The sequence below is a fragment of the Talpa occidentalis genome, unplaced genomic scaffold, assembly GCF_014898055.3.
Source record: "Talpa occidentalis isolate TD23 unplaced genomic scaffold, MPIMG_talOcc4v2.1 talOcc4.7, whole genome shotgun sequence".
Lineage (NCBI taxonomy): Eukaryota > Metazoa > Chordata > Mammalia > Eulipotyphla > Talpidae > Talpa > Talpa occidentalis.
The window spans coordinates 11,669,297-11,688,144 of record NW_023605083.1 but is presented as its reverse complement, the minus strand read 5'-3'; the positions used below and the strand labels follow the sequence as shown (position 1 = coordinate 11,688,144).

The 18,848-nt window shown below is 42.6% G+C and overlaps 1 protein-coding gene across 2 annotated transcripts in view; it reads right to left on the bottom strand.

Moving 5' to 3' along the window:
• SAXO1 (stabilizer of axonemal microtubules 1) overlaps positions 1-18,848 on the bottom strand; it is a 114,729-nt gene that overhangs the window by 19,838 nt on the left and 76,043 nt on the right. For both annotated transcript variants that reach the window (XR_005122050.2, XM_037494347.2), the window contains exons 2-3: positions 13,368-13,547; positions 3,520-3,722 (exon numbers count right to left, since the gene is read on the bottom strand). Coding sequence is in view for 1 of the 2 variants with exons in the window: in XM_037494347.2 (XP_037350244.1) it covers positions 3,520-3,722; positions 13,368-13,547 (383 nt within the window). In the remaining variant the exon portion in view is untranslated. The remainder of the gene's footprint in view (positions 1-3,519; positions 3,723-13,367; positions 13,548-18,848) is intronic.

The window sequence follows — 18,848 nt, the reverse complement described above, 5'->3', positions numbered from 1 at the left end:
TCTTTAATGACCTCATTGTGCTCCTCCATCCTTGCCAACTCATAAGGCAAGCAAGGAGCTTTTCTCACTCCCAGGCCTCTTTCTTTACCTAAGGGGTGGGGGTAACTGAACTGAGAAGGGAGATGCTCTGAAAAGCAAATACATGTGGATGTATAAATCCAGGGGCCCCTAAGAAGGTGGGGAGGAAAGGAGCATTTACAGCTTACTGTGCACTAGAGAGAACCTACCCCCTCCCCCATCAGAAGTAAAGACTCTCTCCCTCCTTCCTGACTGCCCAGTGTTTGTGGTGCACCGTATCTTATCTTACCACAAGCACTGGATGAAAGAAAAGGGAGAAGAATGACGCCTGTGAAGTCAAGAGTGCTACCTACCCCGCCATGCGCCTGGCTGCGCTGATGCCTTTGTAATGTACCTACTGACATGTTTGCCTTGTCAAGAGTCAGGCTCCTGACATATCAGAGTTTACAATCTGGCCAAGGAGAAATATGTTAAGTAAAAGAAAAGTTGTGCAATGAGTTAGAAAATGAAGGAGTGGAAGGCACTCAGAGCATCTAACAGGGAATGTCTTGTCTGGCATAGAGGAAAGAAGTCAGAAGAGGTCCCTAAGGTTGACTCTCACTTAAGGATAAGTGTTAAACAGAGGGAATGGGGGGTGAGGGTGGGAGGCTTTATAAACAGGAATGTTGTGGGTCAGAAAAGATATGAAGGGAATAAACTGAAAGATGAGGGACTTGTGGCTGGAACACAGGAGTTCAGGGAAGAGGACAAAGGATGCCAAGCATGAGAGGGATTGGCAAAGGTTTGAGGTTTTACCTAAAAACCAAAATAATAATTTGAGGAGTTTCTAGCAAGAAGAGTTCCACTTAGAGTGCCATTTTTAAAATATCTCCCTGATTCCTTTCTGTGGAAACTGTATGAGATGACAAGATTGGAAATACGCTCAGATGTGGTCATGGAGAAGACAAGAATAAGGTTTTGCTCAGAGGAAGCAACAAAAGGACAAAGGCAAATGGGAATCAAAAGTTGCAGTGATATAACATGGGATGGGCTGCGTGGAGAACAGACATAGGAGGGGCTGATCATGAAAAGGGAAGTGGAAGCATCTGTGATGGCAGACTGTGATGGCAGAAATAAATAAGAAAGCAAACTGGAAGGACCAAATGTTGGGGTCCATGAAGGTGGAACCATTTCAGACTATGGCAACATCTGGAATGTGGCTGGCTATGGGAGAATGGCAGAGAATCACACTAAACATAAGCAGGTAAAAAAGAGTCCAGGTTGCTCCAGACCCACAAAAGCCTGGTCTAAGTTCCAGTTCCTAGAAGAAGAGAAGTTCAGCTACAGATGGAGTCATCCAGAATAATAGATCTAGAACTCCTGGCAGGGCTTCAGGATATACTGAGCATTTATTGCATATCAAGCATGGTATTAGGAACTATGAAGGGAGCTTAATGACATTCCCTCAGCCTTCCCACTTCACCTCATGTAAGTGCTTAGCTTGACTAAGTAAAAGCAACTATCACCACAGTCATTAAGAGATCCACAAGATCCCTTCCAGCGCCATCCATGTTGCTGCAAATTGCATGTGTTTATCTTTTTTGAATGCTGAGTAATATTCCATGGTGTATATGTACCACATCTTCTTAATCCAGTCATCTATTTTTTTTGGGCATTTGTGTTGGAAGGGATCATGCTCAGCAAAATAAGCCAAAAAGAAAAAGAAAAATACCGGATGGTCTCACTCATAGCAGGAATCTAGAAAACTTAAATAAGGGACCAGAAAAATGAATAACTATAAGAAAGCAAAAATCAAAATCAACAAAAAACTATCAACCAGAGACACTTTTGGGGGGGTGAGGGGTGGGAGGGGAGGGATTGGGGTCAGAATGGGGGGGTTGCAATTGTATGGGGAATATAAAAATAAAATTTATTATTTAAAAAAAAAAAGAGATCCACAAGAGATCCAAATCTTTTAGCATATAATTCTAGGGCAATCATGTGCCTCACAAGCAGAAACTATTGATTACTGACCTGACTCCATTCCCATGGTCTCAGGCTTATGTTCCACAGAGTAGATGAGTGCTACCTAACGTTACTCGCATATATGCCTCCACACATATGATTCCATATCTTGTTTCTCCTACAAGTCTATCGAGTCAAGGGCAAGTCATTAAGGTCCCTTCACCGTTCCTAATACAATCATTGATATGCAATAAATTCTCAATTCAGAATAAATGAATCCCATTTCTATGAACTTCAAAACTGGTCAAACTAATTTATCATATTAAAAGTTAGCACAGGGCCTCCCCTGGTGGCGCAGCGGTTGAGTGCTGGGCTGGGAAGCTGCCCGCAGCCTCTGCAGCACCGGTTCGATCCCCGGCTGCCAGAGAGGGTCCCACATGGTGCGCAGACCTCTCCGGCCGCCCGCTGCTCCCCTCAGCAGTATACTTCATCAGTCTGCCTGTTCTGTTCCCCACTCTGGCTCTGGTGAATTCTCTCACCCTCCCAGGCTTCTGACTGTACCCAGTGCTTATATAAATAAATAAATCTTTAAAAAATAAAAAAATCAAAAATAAATAAAAGTTAGCACAATCATTTAAAACTGGATGGTAGTTTCAATGCTCTGTTTCTTGATTGGGGTGCTGTTTATATAAATGTGTTCACTCAAAATTTATTCGTCCCTATAATCATGATTCCTCCATATTTCTGTATTTATGTAGGTTTTGATGACTTTTTAAATGGATGAATCAATCACTCATTCAGCCACTGGTAGAACCTAACTTAGCTTACGGTTGAAATACTTCCCCCAATGTGGGATCCAAACAGCAAGCTAAGAGAAACATTGGCAAGTATTTTCTAGTAAAGGCCAGACATTAAATGCCTTAAGAATTAAAGGTCATACATCCTGTCTCAACTCCTCAACATCTCTTCTATAGTGGGTCTCCCTGGTGGCCTAGGGGTTAAGTCTCAGTGTAATCAACAAGACGGCCAAGTTCAATCCCCAGCCAGGCCAAGTTCAATCCCTAACCCGCATATGGCACAGCAGACATCTCCTGTCTCACCTGCTGCTCCCCTCAGCAGTGTATTTCAGTAGATCTGCATGTTCTGGTCCCCACTCTGGCTCTGGTGAATCCTCTCACCCCCTGGCACCTCTGGCCTACACCCCAGTTCTTCCATGCATAAATAAATAAATCTTTAAAAAAAAAAAAACATTGCTTCTGTAGCACAAAAAACAGTCATAGATAATGCATAATGAATGCTCATACTAAATTGCACTGAACTTCAAATTTCATAACATTTCCACAAGTCCTAAAATAGTCTTCTTTTGACATTTTCTGAATCACTTAATAATTTTAAAACCATGCTTAGCTCTCCAACTACACCAAAACAGGTGGCAGGCCAGCTTTGACCCACAGACAGTGGTTTGCCCAGCCCAGCTGCACAGAGAGGACGTCCATGCAGCACATTTCCTGTCCTGTGTACAGAGCAGCCTGCCCTGCCCCTCAAGCACTCTCCCACCTTTGTAAGTAGGCAGACACTCCATCTTGTCACCATGTGGATATTTACTGTCCCGAGGTTTGATGGGTTCCATGCGACACAAAGGGTAGGGGTTGTAATCTTGTTTGTATGTTGTGAGAAGATCCATATTCTCTTCTCTTGGGATGAACTTGTCTGGCTGATAGGTCTTCACAGGTAACACTTTGTGAGGTACAAAATCCCTCCTGTCAGGAAAATATGCACATGTCATTGGGGGCCCTTGGCTCAGAATAAGACTCATGGTTTTCATTCAAGGGTTCTACAAATGTTTGCTGAGAAATCATCTTCTGCTCTAGCCCTCAGATGCTCTCCCTCCTCTTTACCACTTTTAAGAAAGGTGCCACCATTCCCTTCTCACCCGAGTTAGACACCTGGATGCCATCCCTGATCCACCCCTCACAGCTCCACACACTCACAAAGGCAACCCTCTACCATTGGCTTTTCATTCCTGCCATTTGTACTCAATTCCCACAGTGTGGCCAGGATAAACTCTTTAGAGTGAAAACTGGATTATTTCATTCCCCAGCTTAAAATGCTCGGATTAAGTCCAACTTTCTATTATAGTGTGGAATATAAACTTTCCTGGACTTGGCACTGCCTTAAACTCAACCTCATCCCCTTCCTGTTCCCCCTTCACTTTCCACTCCAACCACACAAGACCCCTGAGACAGTGTCTCTGCTGTGTCCACTCTCTCCACCTCCCTTGCCCTCAACTCCTTCACTATGGAACTCACTTCTACTTTCCAGGCACAACCACCATCTCCTCTGTGCTCACAATAGCTTCTCCTACTAATGCTATCTCCTTTCTCTAATTGACCTTACAGAAAACCCAGAAGGACAGAGTAATGCAATAAATGGAGACAATGAGTCTTTCATTTCTGTGCTATCTGGCATCAGATATTAAAGGAAGAGAGAAAAATGCATGCTAGCTTTCGTGAGGCAGGAAGCACTCCCTTCCCCAAGCATCATCCCCCAGTTATAAAAAGGCCAAGATGCTAACTGCATGATTGCCAGGAATCACCCATGCAACATCGGAGCTGAGCTGGGGCTTGCATGGCCCACCACGAGGGGAGTCTCAGCTTCCCACTGCTCAAAGCAAACATTTCCCCCCAAGGACTGCCGCTTTGCGCAACAGCCTGTTTTTGCCTGGAACCCATTTATCCAACTGGACAAGGGGAAGGTAGCTTTTCCCTGATGGTGCGTGCCAAAACAGCCTCACCAAGAGGAAGGGAAGGTTTCCGGACAGGAAAACATCACATCCACACACCAATAAAACCCACTTCCCGGCCGAAATCTGGAGCAGCATTACTGGGCCATGCTTGACTAGCAAAGGTAACATGCTCCACTGTAACCTGTCTTGCATGAATTATGCACATGGTTGTCAATAAGCCCAAAGCAGGCCCTGAAAATGCGTGGTGGGACGGGAGGAGGGAGTTAGGAAGCAGGAGAAGTCATCTCTCTAGGGCGCTAAGGGGGAAATGGGAGATGCTTCAGTTGAACCCCCAATAACACCCTCTGGATAGATTTAAAAATAACTCCCAGGAGCAGCTACAGGGCCTTCAGCCTGGCTCCTTCCCAGGCACCGCATGTTGCCAACAGAAAGGAAGCTGAGTGACCTGTGGCCTCGCAAAGCTAGCTGTGGAAATCGGGTCTTATGGAGGGAACAGGCTACAGAAGAAAGGGGCAGCACCACACTTCTGCTCCTCTTAGTGCACAAGGGCCTCACACCATGTCTGTTGAATACTGATTGCAGCAAGGAACTAGGAGCAGAAGGCCGTGTACTTCAGACAGAAAGGGAAATGCCTAGAAAGTCCTGTCTGAAAACCAGTTAACCGAAAAGTGACTTTTGTCAGAAAATAAATGCATTCTGGGAGAAGTGCACCCAAGAGACTGTGAGTTCTTTTCACTGGCAAAAAGAATGGAGCGAGGCTTGGGGCAGCCAAAGACCACCTATATCTCACATATACCCACATTCACTGATGACTACCCCATTCAGCCCTCTTCACTTCCATGAAGAAGCATCAGGATAAACCCAGGCAAATGAGGAGGGGCAAAGCTGAAGGCCCAAGCCACCTCATGGAGCCCTCCTGAGCCCGGAGCCACCAGCAGTGCTTTCCAGTCATGGGCCTGCCATGCTCTGCACACAGGCCCTGCACACAGGCCAAGGCATCCCCTTCTGTAGTTACAACTACTGAGGGAACCAGTGTCTCCCACAGATGCTTAAGAACCTTCCTTCAAGGGCTGCCAACTCTGCAACAGCTAAAGGACATTTATTGCCTCTATCTCCTGTGTTTCTGCAGGAAAAGAACAGATAAATGGCCACAACCAAACTTACTAGGGCATGGACTATCCTGAAGTTGATAGTCAAAGACAAAGTTGATGCAGCAAAATCCTTGCTCAACTGTGCTTAGGGGGCAATTTTGTTAGCTGAATCTCCTCCAGTACAAAATGCAAGTTTCTCCGGGTAAGTACATCTATGGTTGAATTTAATGATCTGCTATAACTTGAGGCAAACGATCTTGGGGGTGGGGGGATGATCCACTTTAGAAGAGAGGAAAGTTTTAAATTTTAAGTTTGATTCCTTGATCCATCCCCCATATTTACTGTGCTTAAGAGTGAATTTAATAAGAATTTATGTGTTTCCTCATGTTTTCACGTTAAGAACATTCACTGAAGGGTCTCCCCTGGTGGCGCAGCAGTTGAGCGCTGGGCTGCAAAGCTGCCCGCAGCCTCTGCAGCACCGGTTCGATCCCCGGCTGCCAGCGAGGATCCTACATGGCGTGCAGACCTCTCCTGCCATGCCTGCTGCTCCCCTCAGCAGTGTCCTTCGGTCCTTCTGCCTGCTCTGCTCCCCACTCTGGCTCTGGTGAATTCTCTCACCCTCCCGCGCTTCTGACTGTACCCAGTGCTTGTATGAATAAATAAATAAATCTTTAAAAAAAAAAAAAAAAGAACATTCACTGAAACCTGTCAACCACAACATAACTGCTTGTGCCCAATCTCTCACAATCTTAAAGACTTTAAGTTCATGTAGAAGAAAAAGCTTTATTTTCTCCTTGCAGAAATTGCTCAAAGTGAGTAGCTTTAATTTAAGAATACGTCCCTCTCTTCCTGTGGTATATTTCCTAGTCTCTATGCCCATTGTGACTATGAACCAAGGAAAATAATGGGCAAAGATGCTAAGTTTCTTTTAGGTAAGTAGCTATAAAAGTTAAATAGTATGGAAGGCCAAGAGTTAAACTCAGAGTTAAGTAAAGGTTAAAGTGGCCCTGCTGGGGAAGTCATAACAGCTTGACTTCCCATTATTAGGCAAAGCCAAAGAAAGGTGTTTGACAAGAAGCCCTCCCCCCCCCCCCCCCCCCCCCCCCCCCCCCCCCCCCCCCCCCCCCCCCGCCCACAACAGCGAAGAAGAAATAACAAAACATAACTGGGGTCGTGAGCCTGGAAGCAGGGAAAAAAAGGAGATTTTCACCCTGATAAAGGGTCCATGACATACTTTACCCCTATTTTTAATGTTATCTATACAAACTTCAGAACTTGTTAGTGGCCCAATTAATCACACTAAGTGGAATCCATTTCAGAAGAGTTCCTGCTCTTACCCAAATTCAATCTCTTTACCCCGGCCCTATCCTCCTATACTCCTCCTTCTCAGGAACTTTGTCTAGAGACCATCTTCTGTTCTGTGACTTAACCTCTTCCTCCTGTCAGTATTTCAACATGCTCCAATTATGCCTACCCTTAAAGGAAGAATACAACACAAGCTCACAGGAGCCCGCTCTCCGTCTTCTCTTTCCACCCCTTCTCATTCTAGGAAAGTGTTGTCTAGAGATGCAGACTTGCCTTCCTCACCACCAACCCCCCATGCTCCACCCACCCATAAAATGTTTCTACTCACTCCTTGCTCAGTCAAGACCTCCAAAGTACCACCTTGTTCCTAAGCCCAGCCATGCTCCTCAGGCCTTTCTCTGACTGCACTGTTATTGTAACATCTGCCCTCTTGTTGGTTTTTATTAATACTTTCTCCCTTGCCTTGTCGTGACAGACCAGCCCTTCAGGAGTCAAGTCACACACAGAGTCTGTCTCTTCCTCTACTCTTTCAACTCCTCAACCCCACGAAAGCTGAGGCAAACACAATCTCACATAAACTCTGAATATGTTACAAAATATACTACAAAAAATACCTTTAAGCCCTACAGAGCAACAAAGATTAACTGGTTTTGAAGCAGAACCCAGAGACCGTAGTAAGGAATGGTACTGGGTGAACCTCTCTGTAAGATTCCATTTTGTCTTTCAAAGCTTCCAGCCTGAAGGCAGGCTCCATTCTGTGCTAATGTGACTAGAAAGTCTTTCATCTTTTTTGACTGAAGAGCCAGAGGGATAGTGTTTGAGGGAAACACAGGGTGGTAGAAAGTAAGGAAGGAATTCTAGAAAGGAGAGAGGCAAGGACAGGAAATCTGAAATTCTGTATATAACCCAGGCCCAAACACCTGGCTGACATTGTACACATGAGGAAAAATTCAAGCAACCACACTAATGACAAAAAAGTGAACTGAGATTTATGCTCCTAGCCAAGGTAGAGTTCACATTGTGTCCAATCAAGTAAACTTCTATCTGCTTACAACTTCAGAGGACTGTAAAAATTTCCCGAGGGCCTTCCCTGGTGGTGCAGCGGTTGAGCACTGGGCTGTGAGGCTGCCCACAGCCTCTGTGGCGCCGGTTTGTTCCCTGGCTGCCGGCGAGGGTCCCACAAAAAAAAAAAAAATTCCCGAGTCTCCACAATACAACATTAACAATGTATAGGATCAATCCAAAAATTACATGACACACATAAACGAAAATGTGAGCCATTGTCAATCAGAGGTAAATGCAAATGAAAACCACAATGAGACATCATCTCACACCTGTGAGAATGGCCCCTATCAAAAAGCCCACTCCCACACTGTAGACCGGTCCAGCCCCTACAGAAGACAGCGTGGAGGTTTCTCAAAATATTAAAAATAGATCTACCAAATGATCCAACAATTCCAGTCCTAGGTATCTCCCCAAAGAATGCACTCCTATGTTCACTGCAGCACTATTTACATTAGCCAGGTTTTGGAAACAACTTAAATACCCAAGAACAAAGAAGTGGATTAGAAAAATGTGGTATATATACACCATGGAATATTACTTAGCTACCAAAAACAAATGATAAACTCTTGCCACTCAGAGCAACATGGATGGAAATGGAGGAGATAATGTAAACTGAAATAAGTAGAAAGGAGAAAGACAAACACTGGATGGTTTCACTTATATATGGAATAGAGAAAGACAAAACCAAGAGTGAGACAAAAGTAAACCAGTAACTCTGGAAATCTGTGGAATTGAGGCTACAAGATGAGACAGGGATGGGATAATAAAGTGGGGAGGGGGTTCAATGGCCTATGTTGGAGGACTGTGGATGCCCTGTGGGTGGGCGTGTGGACATGCATCTGAACAGATGTGATCCTGTGCCTCAGAATCACATGCAATGTTGCAAACCAATGCTATCTCAATAAAAAATATCCCAAGTCAGAACCTAAAGAAATGCAATAGAAATAAGTATGTTTTGACAGTAATAACAATAGCAACACTAATGATTTTTATAAAGTGCTTATAAATGTCAAGCACAGAACCAAGAGCTTTACACTGGCTATCAAATACTTTCTCTCCCTTCCCTCCTTTTCTTTTGCCTTTCCTCAGCCTTCTTAAAAACTACATGAAGGCAAAGCAATTACTAGGAAAAACTGGAGGAGGAAGGGTGAGAAAAAGCAGATTTTTAATAACTCACAATAGTCTGACATTTTAAAGGTCATTTTTGAGGGATGAACGAACATGAGGTAACCTACCCTCAAAAATTAATAGTAGCCAGTAAATAAATGCAAGTTATTATCCTCATTAGAAATCAAATATAAATTGACAATAAACAACTCTACCTTTTTAATTGCAATTTCCAGCATTGGCAAAAATATGGTGAAATAAGTACCTGTGCGCTGATGAAAATATGCGTCAGTATCACATTTTCAGATGACAATTTGGAAATACATATCATGGGTCACAAAAACCACAACACTCTTTAACCATGTAATGCAACTTTTAGGGATGTATACTGAAGAATAATCATAAGCAGAGATTTAGATATTATTTGAATGTTGAAAAATTAGAATATTTATGTACCCAATGAGAAAATGTTAAATAAATCATAATAAAATAACTTTTAAAAGATAATGACCAGCCCCAAGTAGATCCAGATGTTGGAATTAGTAGGTAAGGATTTTAAAGCAGTTATTTTTAAATATGCTGAATTACAAAACACAAAATAAGGTCATAATGAATTAAAAGGAAATCACACAAAAGAAATAGAATGTATACCAAAGTATTTACTGTATATTTTAAAACTGAAAAATATAATATCTGAAATAGAACATCACAGGATGGGCTTAATATTGGAAAGGAAATGAAGGCAAAAAGTCTCAATGAACTTGAAGACAAATCAATAGAAATTATCCAGTTTGAAGAACAGAAAAAGTGATAGGTAGAAAGAAATGAGCAAATCCTCAGGGACAGAAAATTACTTGAAGAAATAATGGCCAACATGTCCCCAAATTTAATCAGAGCCACAAGATCAGAGGCACAGAAACTGTCCAGGCAAGTCTAGTCCTGAGATGCTTCCCCATATGTGTCCATTAATCCTCAGGCACAGTCTACCTGGGGGAGAAATATATGTCCTATGGCATAGTCCTCAGTAGAGATGAGTTTGTATTTGAACAGAAAATGTATAAAATTCTACAGGTAGGAAAGACTCAGACCCACTGACAGCCTTCTTGTTTCTTCCCTGCTTTTAGAGAGGACTGCAAGTGTGCATTCTCATTGAGTCTCCTTCCCCTAACTTCCTCAGTTTACCCAGGAATCTTGTGATTAAATGAAAGGATCACTCTGCCAACTCCCTGCCCTCTGCCCTTCAACCAAACCCATCAAGATTGAACCTGAAAACATGTCCACCCCCACCCCATCCCTCCCTATGCCTCAATTCACCCTACCCTCGGTACCACTTTCTTTAGAATGAAGGCTGAACACCATCTTTCTCTTTTCTCTGAGGTCATCCACTTTGTCCCGCTTTGGGGACCTGGCTTAACCGACAGAAATAATGTCCTAAAATGGGGCCCACGTGTTTTACATGGTGACATGCCTAAGGGGAAATGAGGCTTGAAGTACAAACCTCTTATTCATAAATTGACCTCGGGCCTATCTGAACTAAAGACAGATCCTATGTGAGAGAATTACCAAGGGCTGCAAGAAACGATTTCATACGAAGAAGGGCTGAAAATCATGAGCCTTCCCCTCATGGCACCTGCTGTAAATCCCCAAGATTTACAGTCCGTAAGAGCTCTGTGCAGCTGTAATTGTGCCTCATGCTGGGATGATAACCTTTCCAGAAACCAGGTGTTTTTTGTGTCTGGACTTAATCACCAACCCAGCCAAGCCCTGGACCACATGACTCTCTCATTCAGCAGGTGGCAGACCCATGTCCAATCTCAGCCCATTGACAGGGAGGTGAGCAGGATATTCTGATAATAAGCGTTACTGTGGATGGGGTGACAAGCCACACAGGCACAGGTGAGACAACACTGCCCCCAGAAACCTCTTTTGGAACACCCAAAAGATAGCTTCTCTACATTTCCTGACAGGAGCAAAACTGTTCTCAGGCTGTGAATATTGGTGCCCAGCATGACAAGCACGGGATTGAGAAATGAAACTGGGGTGCAGGGGAGAAAAGAGGTACCCTTTGTGTCCCCCTTAGTTCCCCTCCTGGGGAAGAAAGAATGGGAAGGAGAGAATTATTTGTTCTTTTTCCCTCCCATGGGTAACCTGCTGCTTTTTCTTTTTGACTCTTAAGATCAATAACAATTTTTTTGGGAAATTCTTTCAGTGTCTGCGTTCCTCCACTTTGACCACATCTTAACACGAATGATATTGTTATTCTGGCTTTGGCAGGGGCAGAGGGACCTTCTGGATGATATGTTTCTTGCTGTAAGTGACATGAGGCAAGAATAATTTAGGTCAGGTCAGAGGGGAAGTTTTTGTTTCACAAAGCACCACCCAAAGAGAGGAGGCAGGGCAGCAGGGTGGGGGGCTGCACCCGGGGGGCCTGTGGGCTAGGTGATGGGGCTGCTGCCCCAGGGAGAGGGTTTGTCTTCATTTTCCTAAGCTTGTAGGCAACAAACAAAAAATATCCTTCAGCATCTAACCCTCAAAGCATCCTTTTCTATATTCCCAGGACAGGAAACATATCTCTAATATAACATCATCCAAAACTCTGCTATATATTTCACAAGACACCTTGATTTCCTGAAATTTGGGTATAAACAGAGAGAAAACCAGCATCTAGAGGTTAAACTGGATATTTGCAGGCCACTCTTTACCTATCAATGACAAGTCTTGTCTGTGTGCCTAGGACTTTTCATTAGCTTTGACTCCAATTTTTTAAAAGGAAAAACAATTCTCAGGAATGTTTATTGTCTGTTGTGGTCTTAGACTCTCAGAAATAAAAGATGCTGTTTTCCTGGCAAAATGAAGCCCAAACCTTGGAGTCCATATTTAGTAAGTCATAGGTTGAAATAAGTCATAGGTGTATAAATTAAAATTTTGTGTGCAAATCAAGTCCCAGAAACATGGTGCTTCAAACAAATCATTTAAGGTAACTGCTTAGTTACCTTGTCATGCATCAGACAACCCCTAACCTCACTCCCATTCTCAAGTTGCGTCTCTTCAGTGGTTCTCACCCAGTTCAGGAAGCCATTGACTTCACTTTTCCCCTCACTGGTCTTTCTGCCCCACAACCCAGACATGGACTTCCATTTGGTCTAGAAGGTACCAGCTTTTAGCAGGAACACTTCATGCCCCAACCCACAATCTCAGCAGGGTCTATTTCCAGGTCTATCCTTGGGAACACTGGGAGGTAGAAAGAATTAGAGCTGTTCTGTTTAACCTGAGCCAACTGGGACCTTAACTAGAAAAGTACAAAATTATCAGGCAAGGAAGGAGTAATCAGAAGAGACTTGAGCAGGTCTGGGGCCTCTGTAACATGCAGGCACTGCACTGGGACAATTCACATGCACTGGCATCTCCACCTCACAGCAATCCAATGAAGAATATCAACAGCATGGAACTCACCCATCTTTCAGGTGCCATCTGCATGCAAAACGTTTCTGCTCCTGGGTCATCAGTCACAAGTCACTATCTTGAGGCCACTAACTGAATTGCCAATGGCCAGTTCTGCTGGAGTCTTGCAACACGTGGAACAATCCTGAGACTGGTCATTACTTCCTACCCCGTCAACACAGACACCTGTGCAGCCCTAACACACGGAGCCAGGTGGTTCAGAATCAGAGCTTAGAAGAGCAATAATTTCCAAAAAGCGCCCCCTTTGTTATCAAGTCCTCTTTCACTACTATCACCATCACCCCCACCACCCAAGCTGACCTGGAACTTATGTACCAAAGTCCATCTTTTTCAGCAGTAGCAGCCCTCTTTCCATGCCTCTATTACTTAACCGCCAACCTTTACATCGATCAATTTAGTTTCACTTCCCCCATCCCACACAAGCAAGAATCCTTTCTCTTTAAAATGGAGTTGGCAAAAACCAAACAGACTAATAAATGCAGGGTTTCCTTTCAGTGATACAGTAAGTTGGCATTAAGGCATTAATGGCCTATGCTGATACTGTACATTAATGCAATACTGCACGTTAGCACATTACTGTTGTACATTAGGACTCCGGCAACAATGCTCTTCATACCATTTGCTCTCACCTCGATGTGGTCAGCCCTTCCATGGGTATGGACCCTTTCCGGTACTCCGCTTTGGGCTTGAAGGACTCTCTGGGCAGGTAAGAGTGATAGAGAGGGTAGTTCTCGGTGTATTCGGAGAGAAGACATGGTTTCTCTGTTTTATCATAAATCTTAGTAGAGAGATGTGGACAGTGGTGCCGCCTATAAAAGACACAGGAAATTTTAATGTTAGTTGATTACCTTCTTGGAAAGAATACATCCAGTGTGATCATACTCCTCCCAAATTATGCCCCAGGTGATAAAATCATGACTACCAGCATTGAAAACAGAAATTTAACCCATCTATTTCTCCCCTAACCTATGTGAAGTAGCCAGAATTTAGAAGGTTAGGGGGTAATTACTTGCTTTTTTTTTTTTTGGTAGTATTATTGACATACAACATTATTTCAGTCTGGGGTATATAGCATAATCATCTGGTGTTCGTATACATTACAAAATGATCATGACAATAAGTCTATTTACCATCTTAACAACTTTCTGTTTTGCAACACCACATTGCTGGTTATATTCCCCATGCTGTACATTACATCTCCTTGTTGACTTTGTAAATGAAACTGGCCTCTTATTCTCCTTTATCCATTTTGCCCTCACTCCAACACTTCTCCCTCTCTAACCTCTTAACTGTTTGCTTTTTTATCGCCCTCCATAAAACAAGTGAAGTCATACAGTATTTTCTCTTTTCTCTCTCTGACTTATTTCTTTTAGCATAACACCCTCAAGTTACATCTATGTTGTTGCAAGTATAAAGATTTCATACTTTTTCATAGCTAAGTAGTATTATATTCCATTATGTATGTGTGTGTATCCATTCTCCTTTATCCATTTATCTATTGATGCTTCCACAGAATTTTCTAAACGATCTGTAGCTGAAATTAGTTAATCACAAAATTATATAGATCATAAATACAAGCACTGGGTACAGTCAGAAGCACGGGAGGGTGAGAGAATTCACCAGAGCCAAAGCAGAGAACAGAACAGGCAGACCGACAAAATACACTGCTGAGGGGAGCAGCTGGAGCGGCAGGAGAGGTCTGTCGCGTCATGTGGGACCCTCGCCGGTGGCCGGGGATCGAACCGGCGCTGCAGAGGCTGAGGGCAGCTTCGCAGGCCAGCATTCAACTGCTGTACCACCAGGGGAAGCCCGTCATACTGCTTTTTAAACATTGAAATACTTCCAGACCATAATAGGTAAATGACTGTAACCCCAGTGAGAGCCCTCTGAGTGCCACCCCAGCTGCCCTATCCATCCCCAAATGTTTTCCCCAGCAATTAGGAGTTCAATACTTGATCCTACAAGGGGGCTCCAAGACTGAGCACTAGAGCCAGGTTAGTGTTTTTCCTAATGATTGGCTCCTGGGTCAATTCAGAATATCACCTTTGCACATAAGAGCATCACCTAGCAGAAGCACCTCACGGAGCTAATAAATACGATTAACTCTGTGAAACCATTTTCACAGTGAAATTCTAGCTCTATTCTTCAAATGCTGCCTCCTGAAAAAGAGTTCTGCTGATCATTTTATGCCTAAAATACATACTGCTTCCCACCTTCAGTTTCTCTCATCACCATGGAGGCCTTTCTCACCACATTGGTATCTATAGCTGGCATGTTTATTTGTTGAGTTTATTTATTGTCGGTCTCATCTATCAAGTCAGGATCTTACTATCTTGGCTGCTACATCCCAGTACCTTGTATCCTGCCTGCCACATAGTAGGCCTCCAATAAACTTTTCTTAAGTGAATGACTAAATCTATAAATGAATGATTAAATCAAATTTCTGCCTCATATTCAGGTAGATGATAAAAGACGATTTGAAGCTACAACTTTTAGGGAGATTTTCCATTTTTCATGCTAGTAATAAATAAACATCATTCTACTTAGAGCGAGGCAAAGGGCAGCTATTTGAGGTAACACAACTAAAGAACCTGTCAGTTACTTTGGTGCCCACATCTGATCCTTGCAAACCAGTGGGGGCACCTCTCATCATCTGACACCAGTACATGAACAAAACTCCAACTTAGTTTTATCAAGAATTATTAACTTTTTTACCCTGAACTGATTTTAATTGTAGGAATTAAAATACATAGTTCTCATAGTTCTGGGCATACAGAGGAAAAAGAGACAGAGAACTCATCACTGCTTTAATCTAAAGCTATTTTCCAGCCAACAACTAACACACTGTTCATACTATTAATAATGTTGACCCTCTGTGCAAATGTTGTTGCCACCACTGTTTTTGCTGGTTACTTCTCATCAACCCCAAGTCCCAAGAGAAAATAATCAACACCGATGTTCATAGGGCTAGAACTGCATGTTCACACGTGCATTTCGTGATTCCCCTCTATTTCCTTCTCATTTGTAGACTCCTGGATTGCAAAAGACTTAAGATGGTAAAAAATTGCCACAATAACTTTTTATTTTTGGTATTATAAAAGTACTGTCAGTTCATCGTAAATATTTTAGACTTATCAATAATTTACAATGGAAACTTGAGTGAATATGAAATCCTGAGTTTCACTCTGTTAAATACAGAGCTTAGTCTGTATTTAGTCAATAAAAGCTTAGTCTTTCTTTTTCAAAATGCTCATTGTTGACATTAATGTACAAATACATTGTATGTATTTAAGAAAATATTCCCTAATCATAGGTCTGTAAATTGATAAGTGCTTTAATCTTCTGTACATGTTTGCATAGTTAACAAAATAACCATATCCCATAGCATATCAATGATAGATGTTATTTCTGTGCTCACAATCAGTCCAATTGTCTGAAATTTCAATCTTAGTCAATTAGTATCCTATCATTTTAGGATTCTTGTAAACCTCAAGTCAGAAGTCAAGTAGTGCTGACTACCAAAAATATCTCTGCAGACATATTTTATTCACCTACACTCTGAGAGAAAAGTCAAGATTCTGTAAAGGATAACTTAAATTCAGGCACTTGCAGTCACTTGGACCCCACAGGCACAACAGTAATTCCTCCTCTACAATACCCTTGTTTTGTTTGTTTCATTGAGCCAACATTGGTTTACAACACTATATAGGTTTCAGGGAAACTGCTTCCAAAATCAGCAACAGTATATACTACACTACACCCACCACCAAATGGCCAGTCACCATCTACCACCAACCAATCAAGCCCCACTACCTGGTCCATTCCCCTCTGTTCCACTCTGGTCACCACTGTTCTAGAAACTTGTAAATGTCCGAGTCTGAGGATTTGTTTTTGTTTTATGTGTTCATTTGCTTAGTTTCTTTATAGTCCATTAAGGTCTATCCATGCTGTCATAAATGGCAAGATTACATCTTTATATGGTTAACTAGCATCCTATTGTGCACATATACCATATCATCTTCATCCATCCATCCATCATCAAGTGCTCTTATTTTTTTAAACCAGTAAAACTGGTGTTCATATAATCCTTTCTATATTGTCACCTTTTTAAATGTAATATACTATAAAGGCTATTCCAAAACCATTAATTTAATGACAGAATACTAAATTGTCATTGGTATCATGAGAGGGATATTAGTAGAGCAAGCTTTCATCCAGATATTGGCATTCCACTAAGTGGCACTTGCAATCACTTGGACCCCACAGGCACAACAGTAGATCCCCTCTCCAATGCCCTTGTTTTGCTTGTTTTATTGAGCAACATTAATTTAAAACACTATATAGGGGCCTCCCCAGTAATGCAGCAGGTTGAGCACAGCACTGTGAAGCTGTCCACAGCCACTGCAGTGCAGGTTCAATTCCTGGCCGGCCAGGGAGATTCCCACATGGCGCAGCAGACCTCTCCTGTCATGCCCGCTGCTCCCCTCAGCAGTGCTTTTGGTCTGTCTGCCTGTTCTGCTCCCCACTGTCTCTGGTGAATCCTCTCACCCTACCATACCTCTGGCCTGTACCCCAGCTCTTGTATAAAATAAACAAAACAAAACAAAATAAAATAAAACAAAACACTGTATAGGTTTCAGGGGTATTGTTTCCAAACTCAGCAACTGTATATACCATACTACACCCACCACCAAATGGCCAGTCACCATCTATGTCTTTAATTATTTGGCTTAATGCAAGTTAACTAGTCTGTCCCACTTTGAATTTTATTTTTAAGTCTCTTATTTGAAAATAAATATTTCACTGCCTGAGTTTGCTCATGGGGTTACCTCCATTCCTTACTTGCACCCAAATACTTTAAATATACTTCTCAAGTTGCCCAGCATTCCAACTTCTTCTTGGTCTGCCCGCTCCCACTTGAGGCGTTCCAAGTCTGCTCTCTCTATCCTGGAAGCTAGCCCAATGCTGATTTTATTTATTTAATAGCTGGATGGACAGACAGTATATGAACTGCTGAAAGATGTTTACAAGTCATCAAGAAAAGGAATATGAACAATTTTTTCAAGCATTAATAGAGCCATAAAGGAAGAGATTTCAATTCTCCATTTTTCTGGACCTTGTCAGTGCCTAAGGAAAATTCACGGCTCACCATACTTGGGGTACTAAAAGAAGGCTTGATAGTTACGAGGTAAAGAAATGAGCTCCCCTTCAAGCTCTCTGATCTTTCATCATTTTAGGAACTTCCACCTTGCTTGGACACACATTCAAACAAGTCTAGATTGGCCCAAGAGTCAGCCAAGGCAAAGGGAAGCGAGAATACTCTGTTGGAACTCTCTTTGTACATGCAAATGAAGCTGCTAGAGAATGTAAAATGACTTGGTTCTGAAAGACCAGAGATAAACGAAAATAATCCTGATCTTTTCTGATATTTGGTAAGGAAAATGGTAAAGAGCTTTCTTTTTTTTTTTTTAAGATGTATTTATTTATGCATACTAGAGCTGGGCTACAGGCCAGAGGTGTGGGGGGTGAGAGCATTCACCAGAGACAGAGTGGGGAGCAGAACAGGTAGATATACTGAAATACACTGATGAAGGGAGCAGCAGGTGAGACAGGAGAGGTTTGCTGCACCATGTGGGTCACCTCCCTGGCCAGTGGGGGATCGAACACGCAGTGCTGCAGTGGCTGCGGATAGCTTCATAGTACTGTGACTTAACTCCACACGCCACCAGGGAGGTCCCGGTAAAGATCTTTCAACTGAACCCATAAAAGTTTACCAACAGTTAACTTTGAGCACTGACTCCAAGCTGTAGTCATAGAATTTTAAAATTAAAAAAGGTAGTGGAAAAGATCTGATGCAATGTCCCCATTCTGAAGATGAAAAATCTGAAGCTCGAAGAAGAATGTACATGATCTAGCCTAGACAGAACACAGGTCTCACAATTGAACACCAGATATGTTCTGTAACATGCACCTAACTCAGAACCATCATGACTCAGGTAGTCCTAGAAGGAATGACAGAACTTTAAGGACCTTATAAGTACCTCTAGAATAACACTAGCTGACAGAAATAGAAGGCGTCCATGAATGAAAACTACATGTCATTTTACATT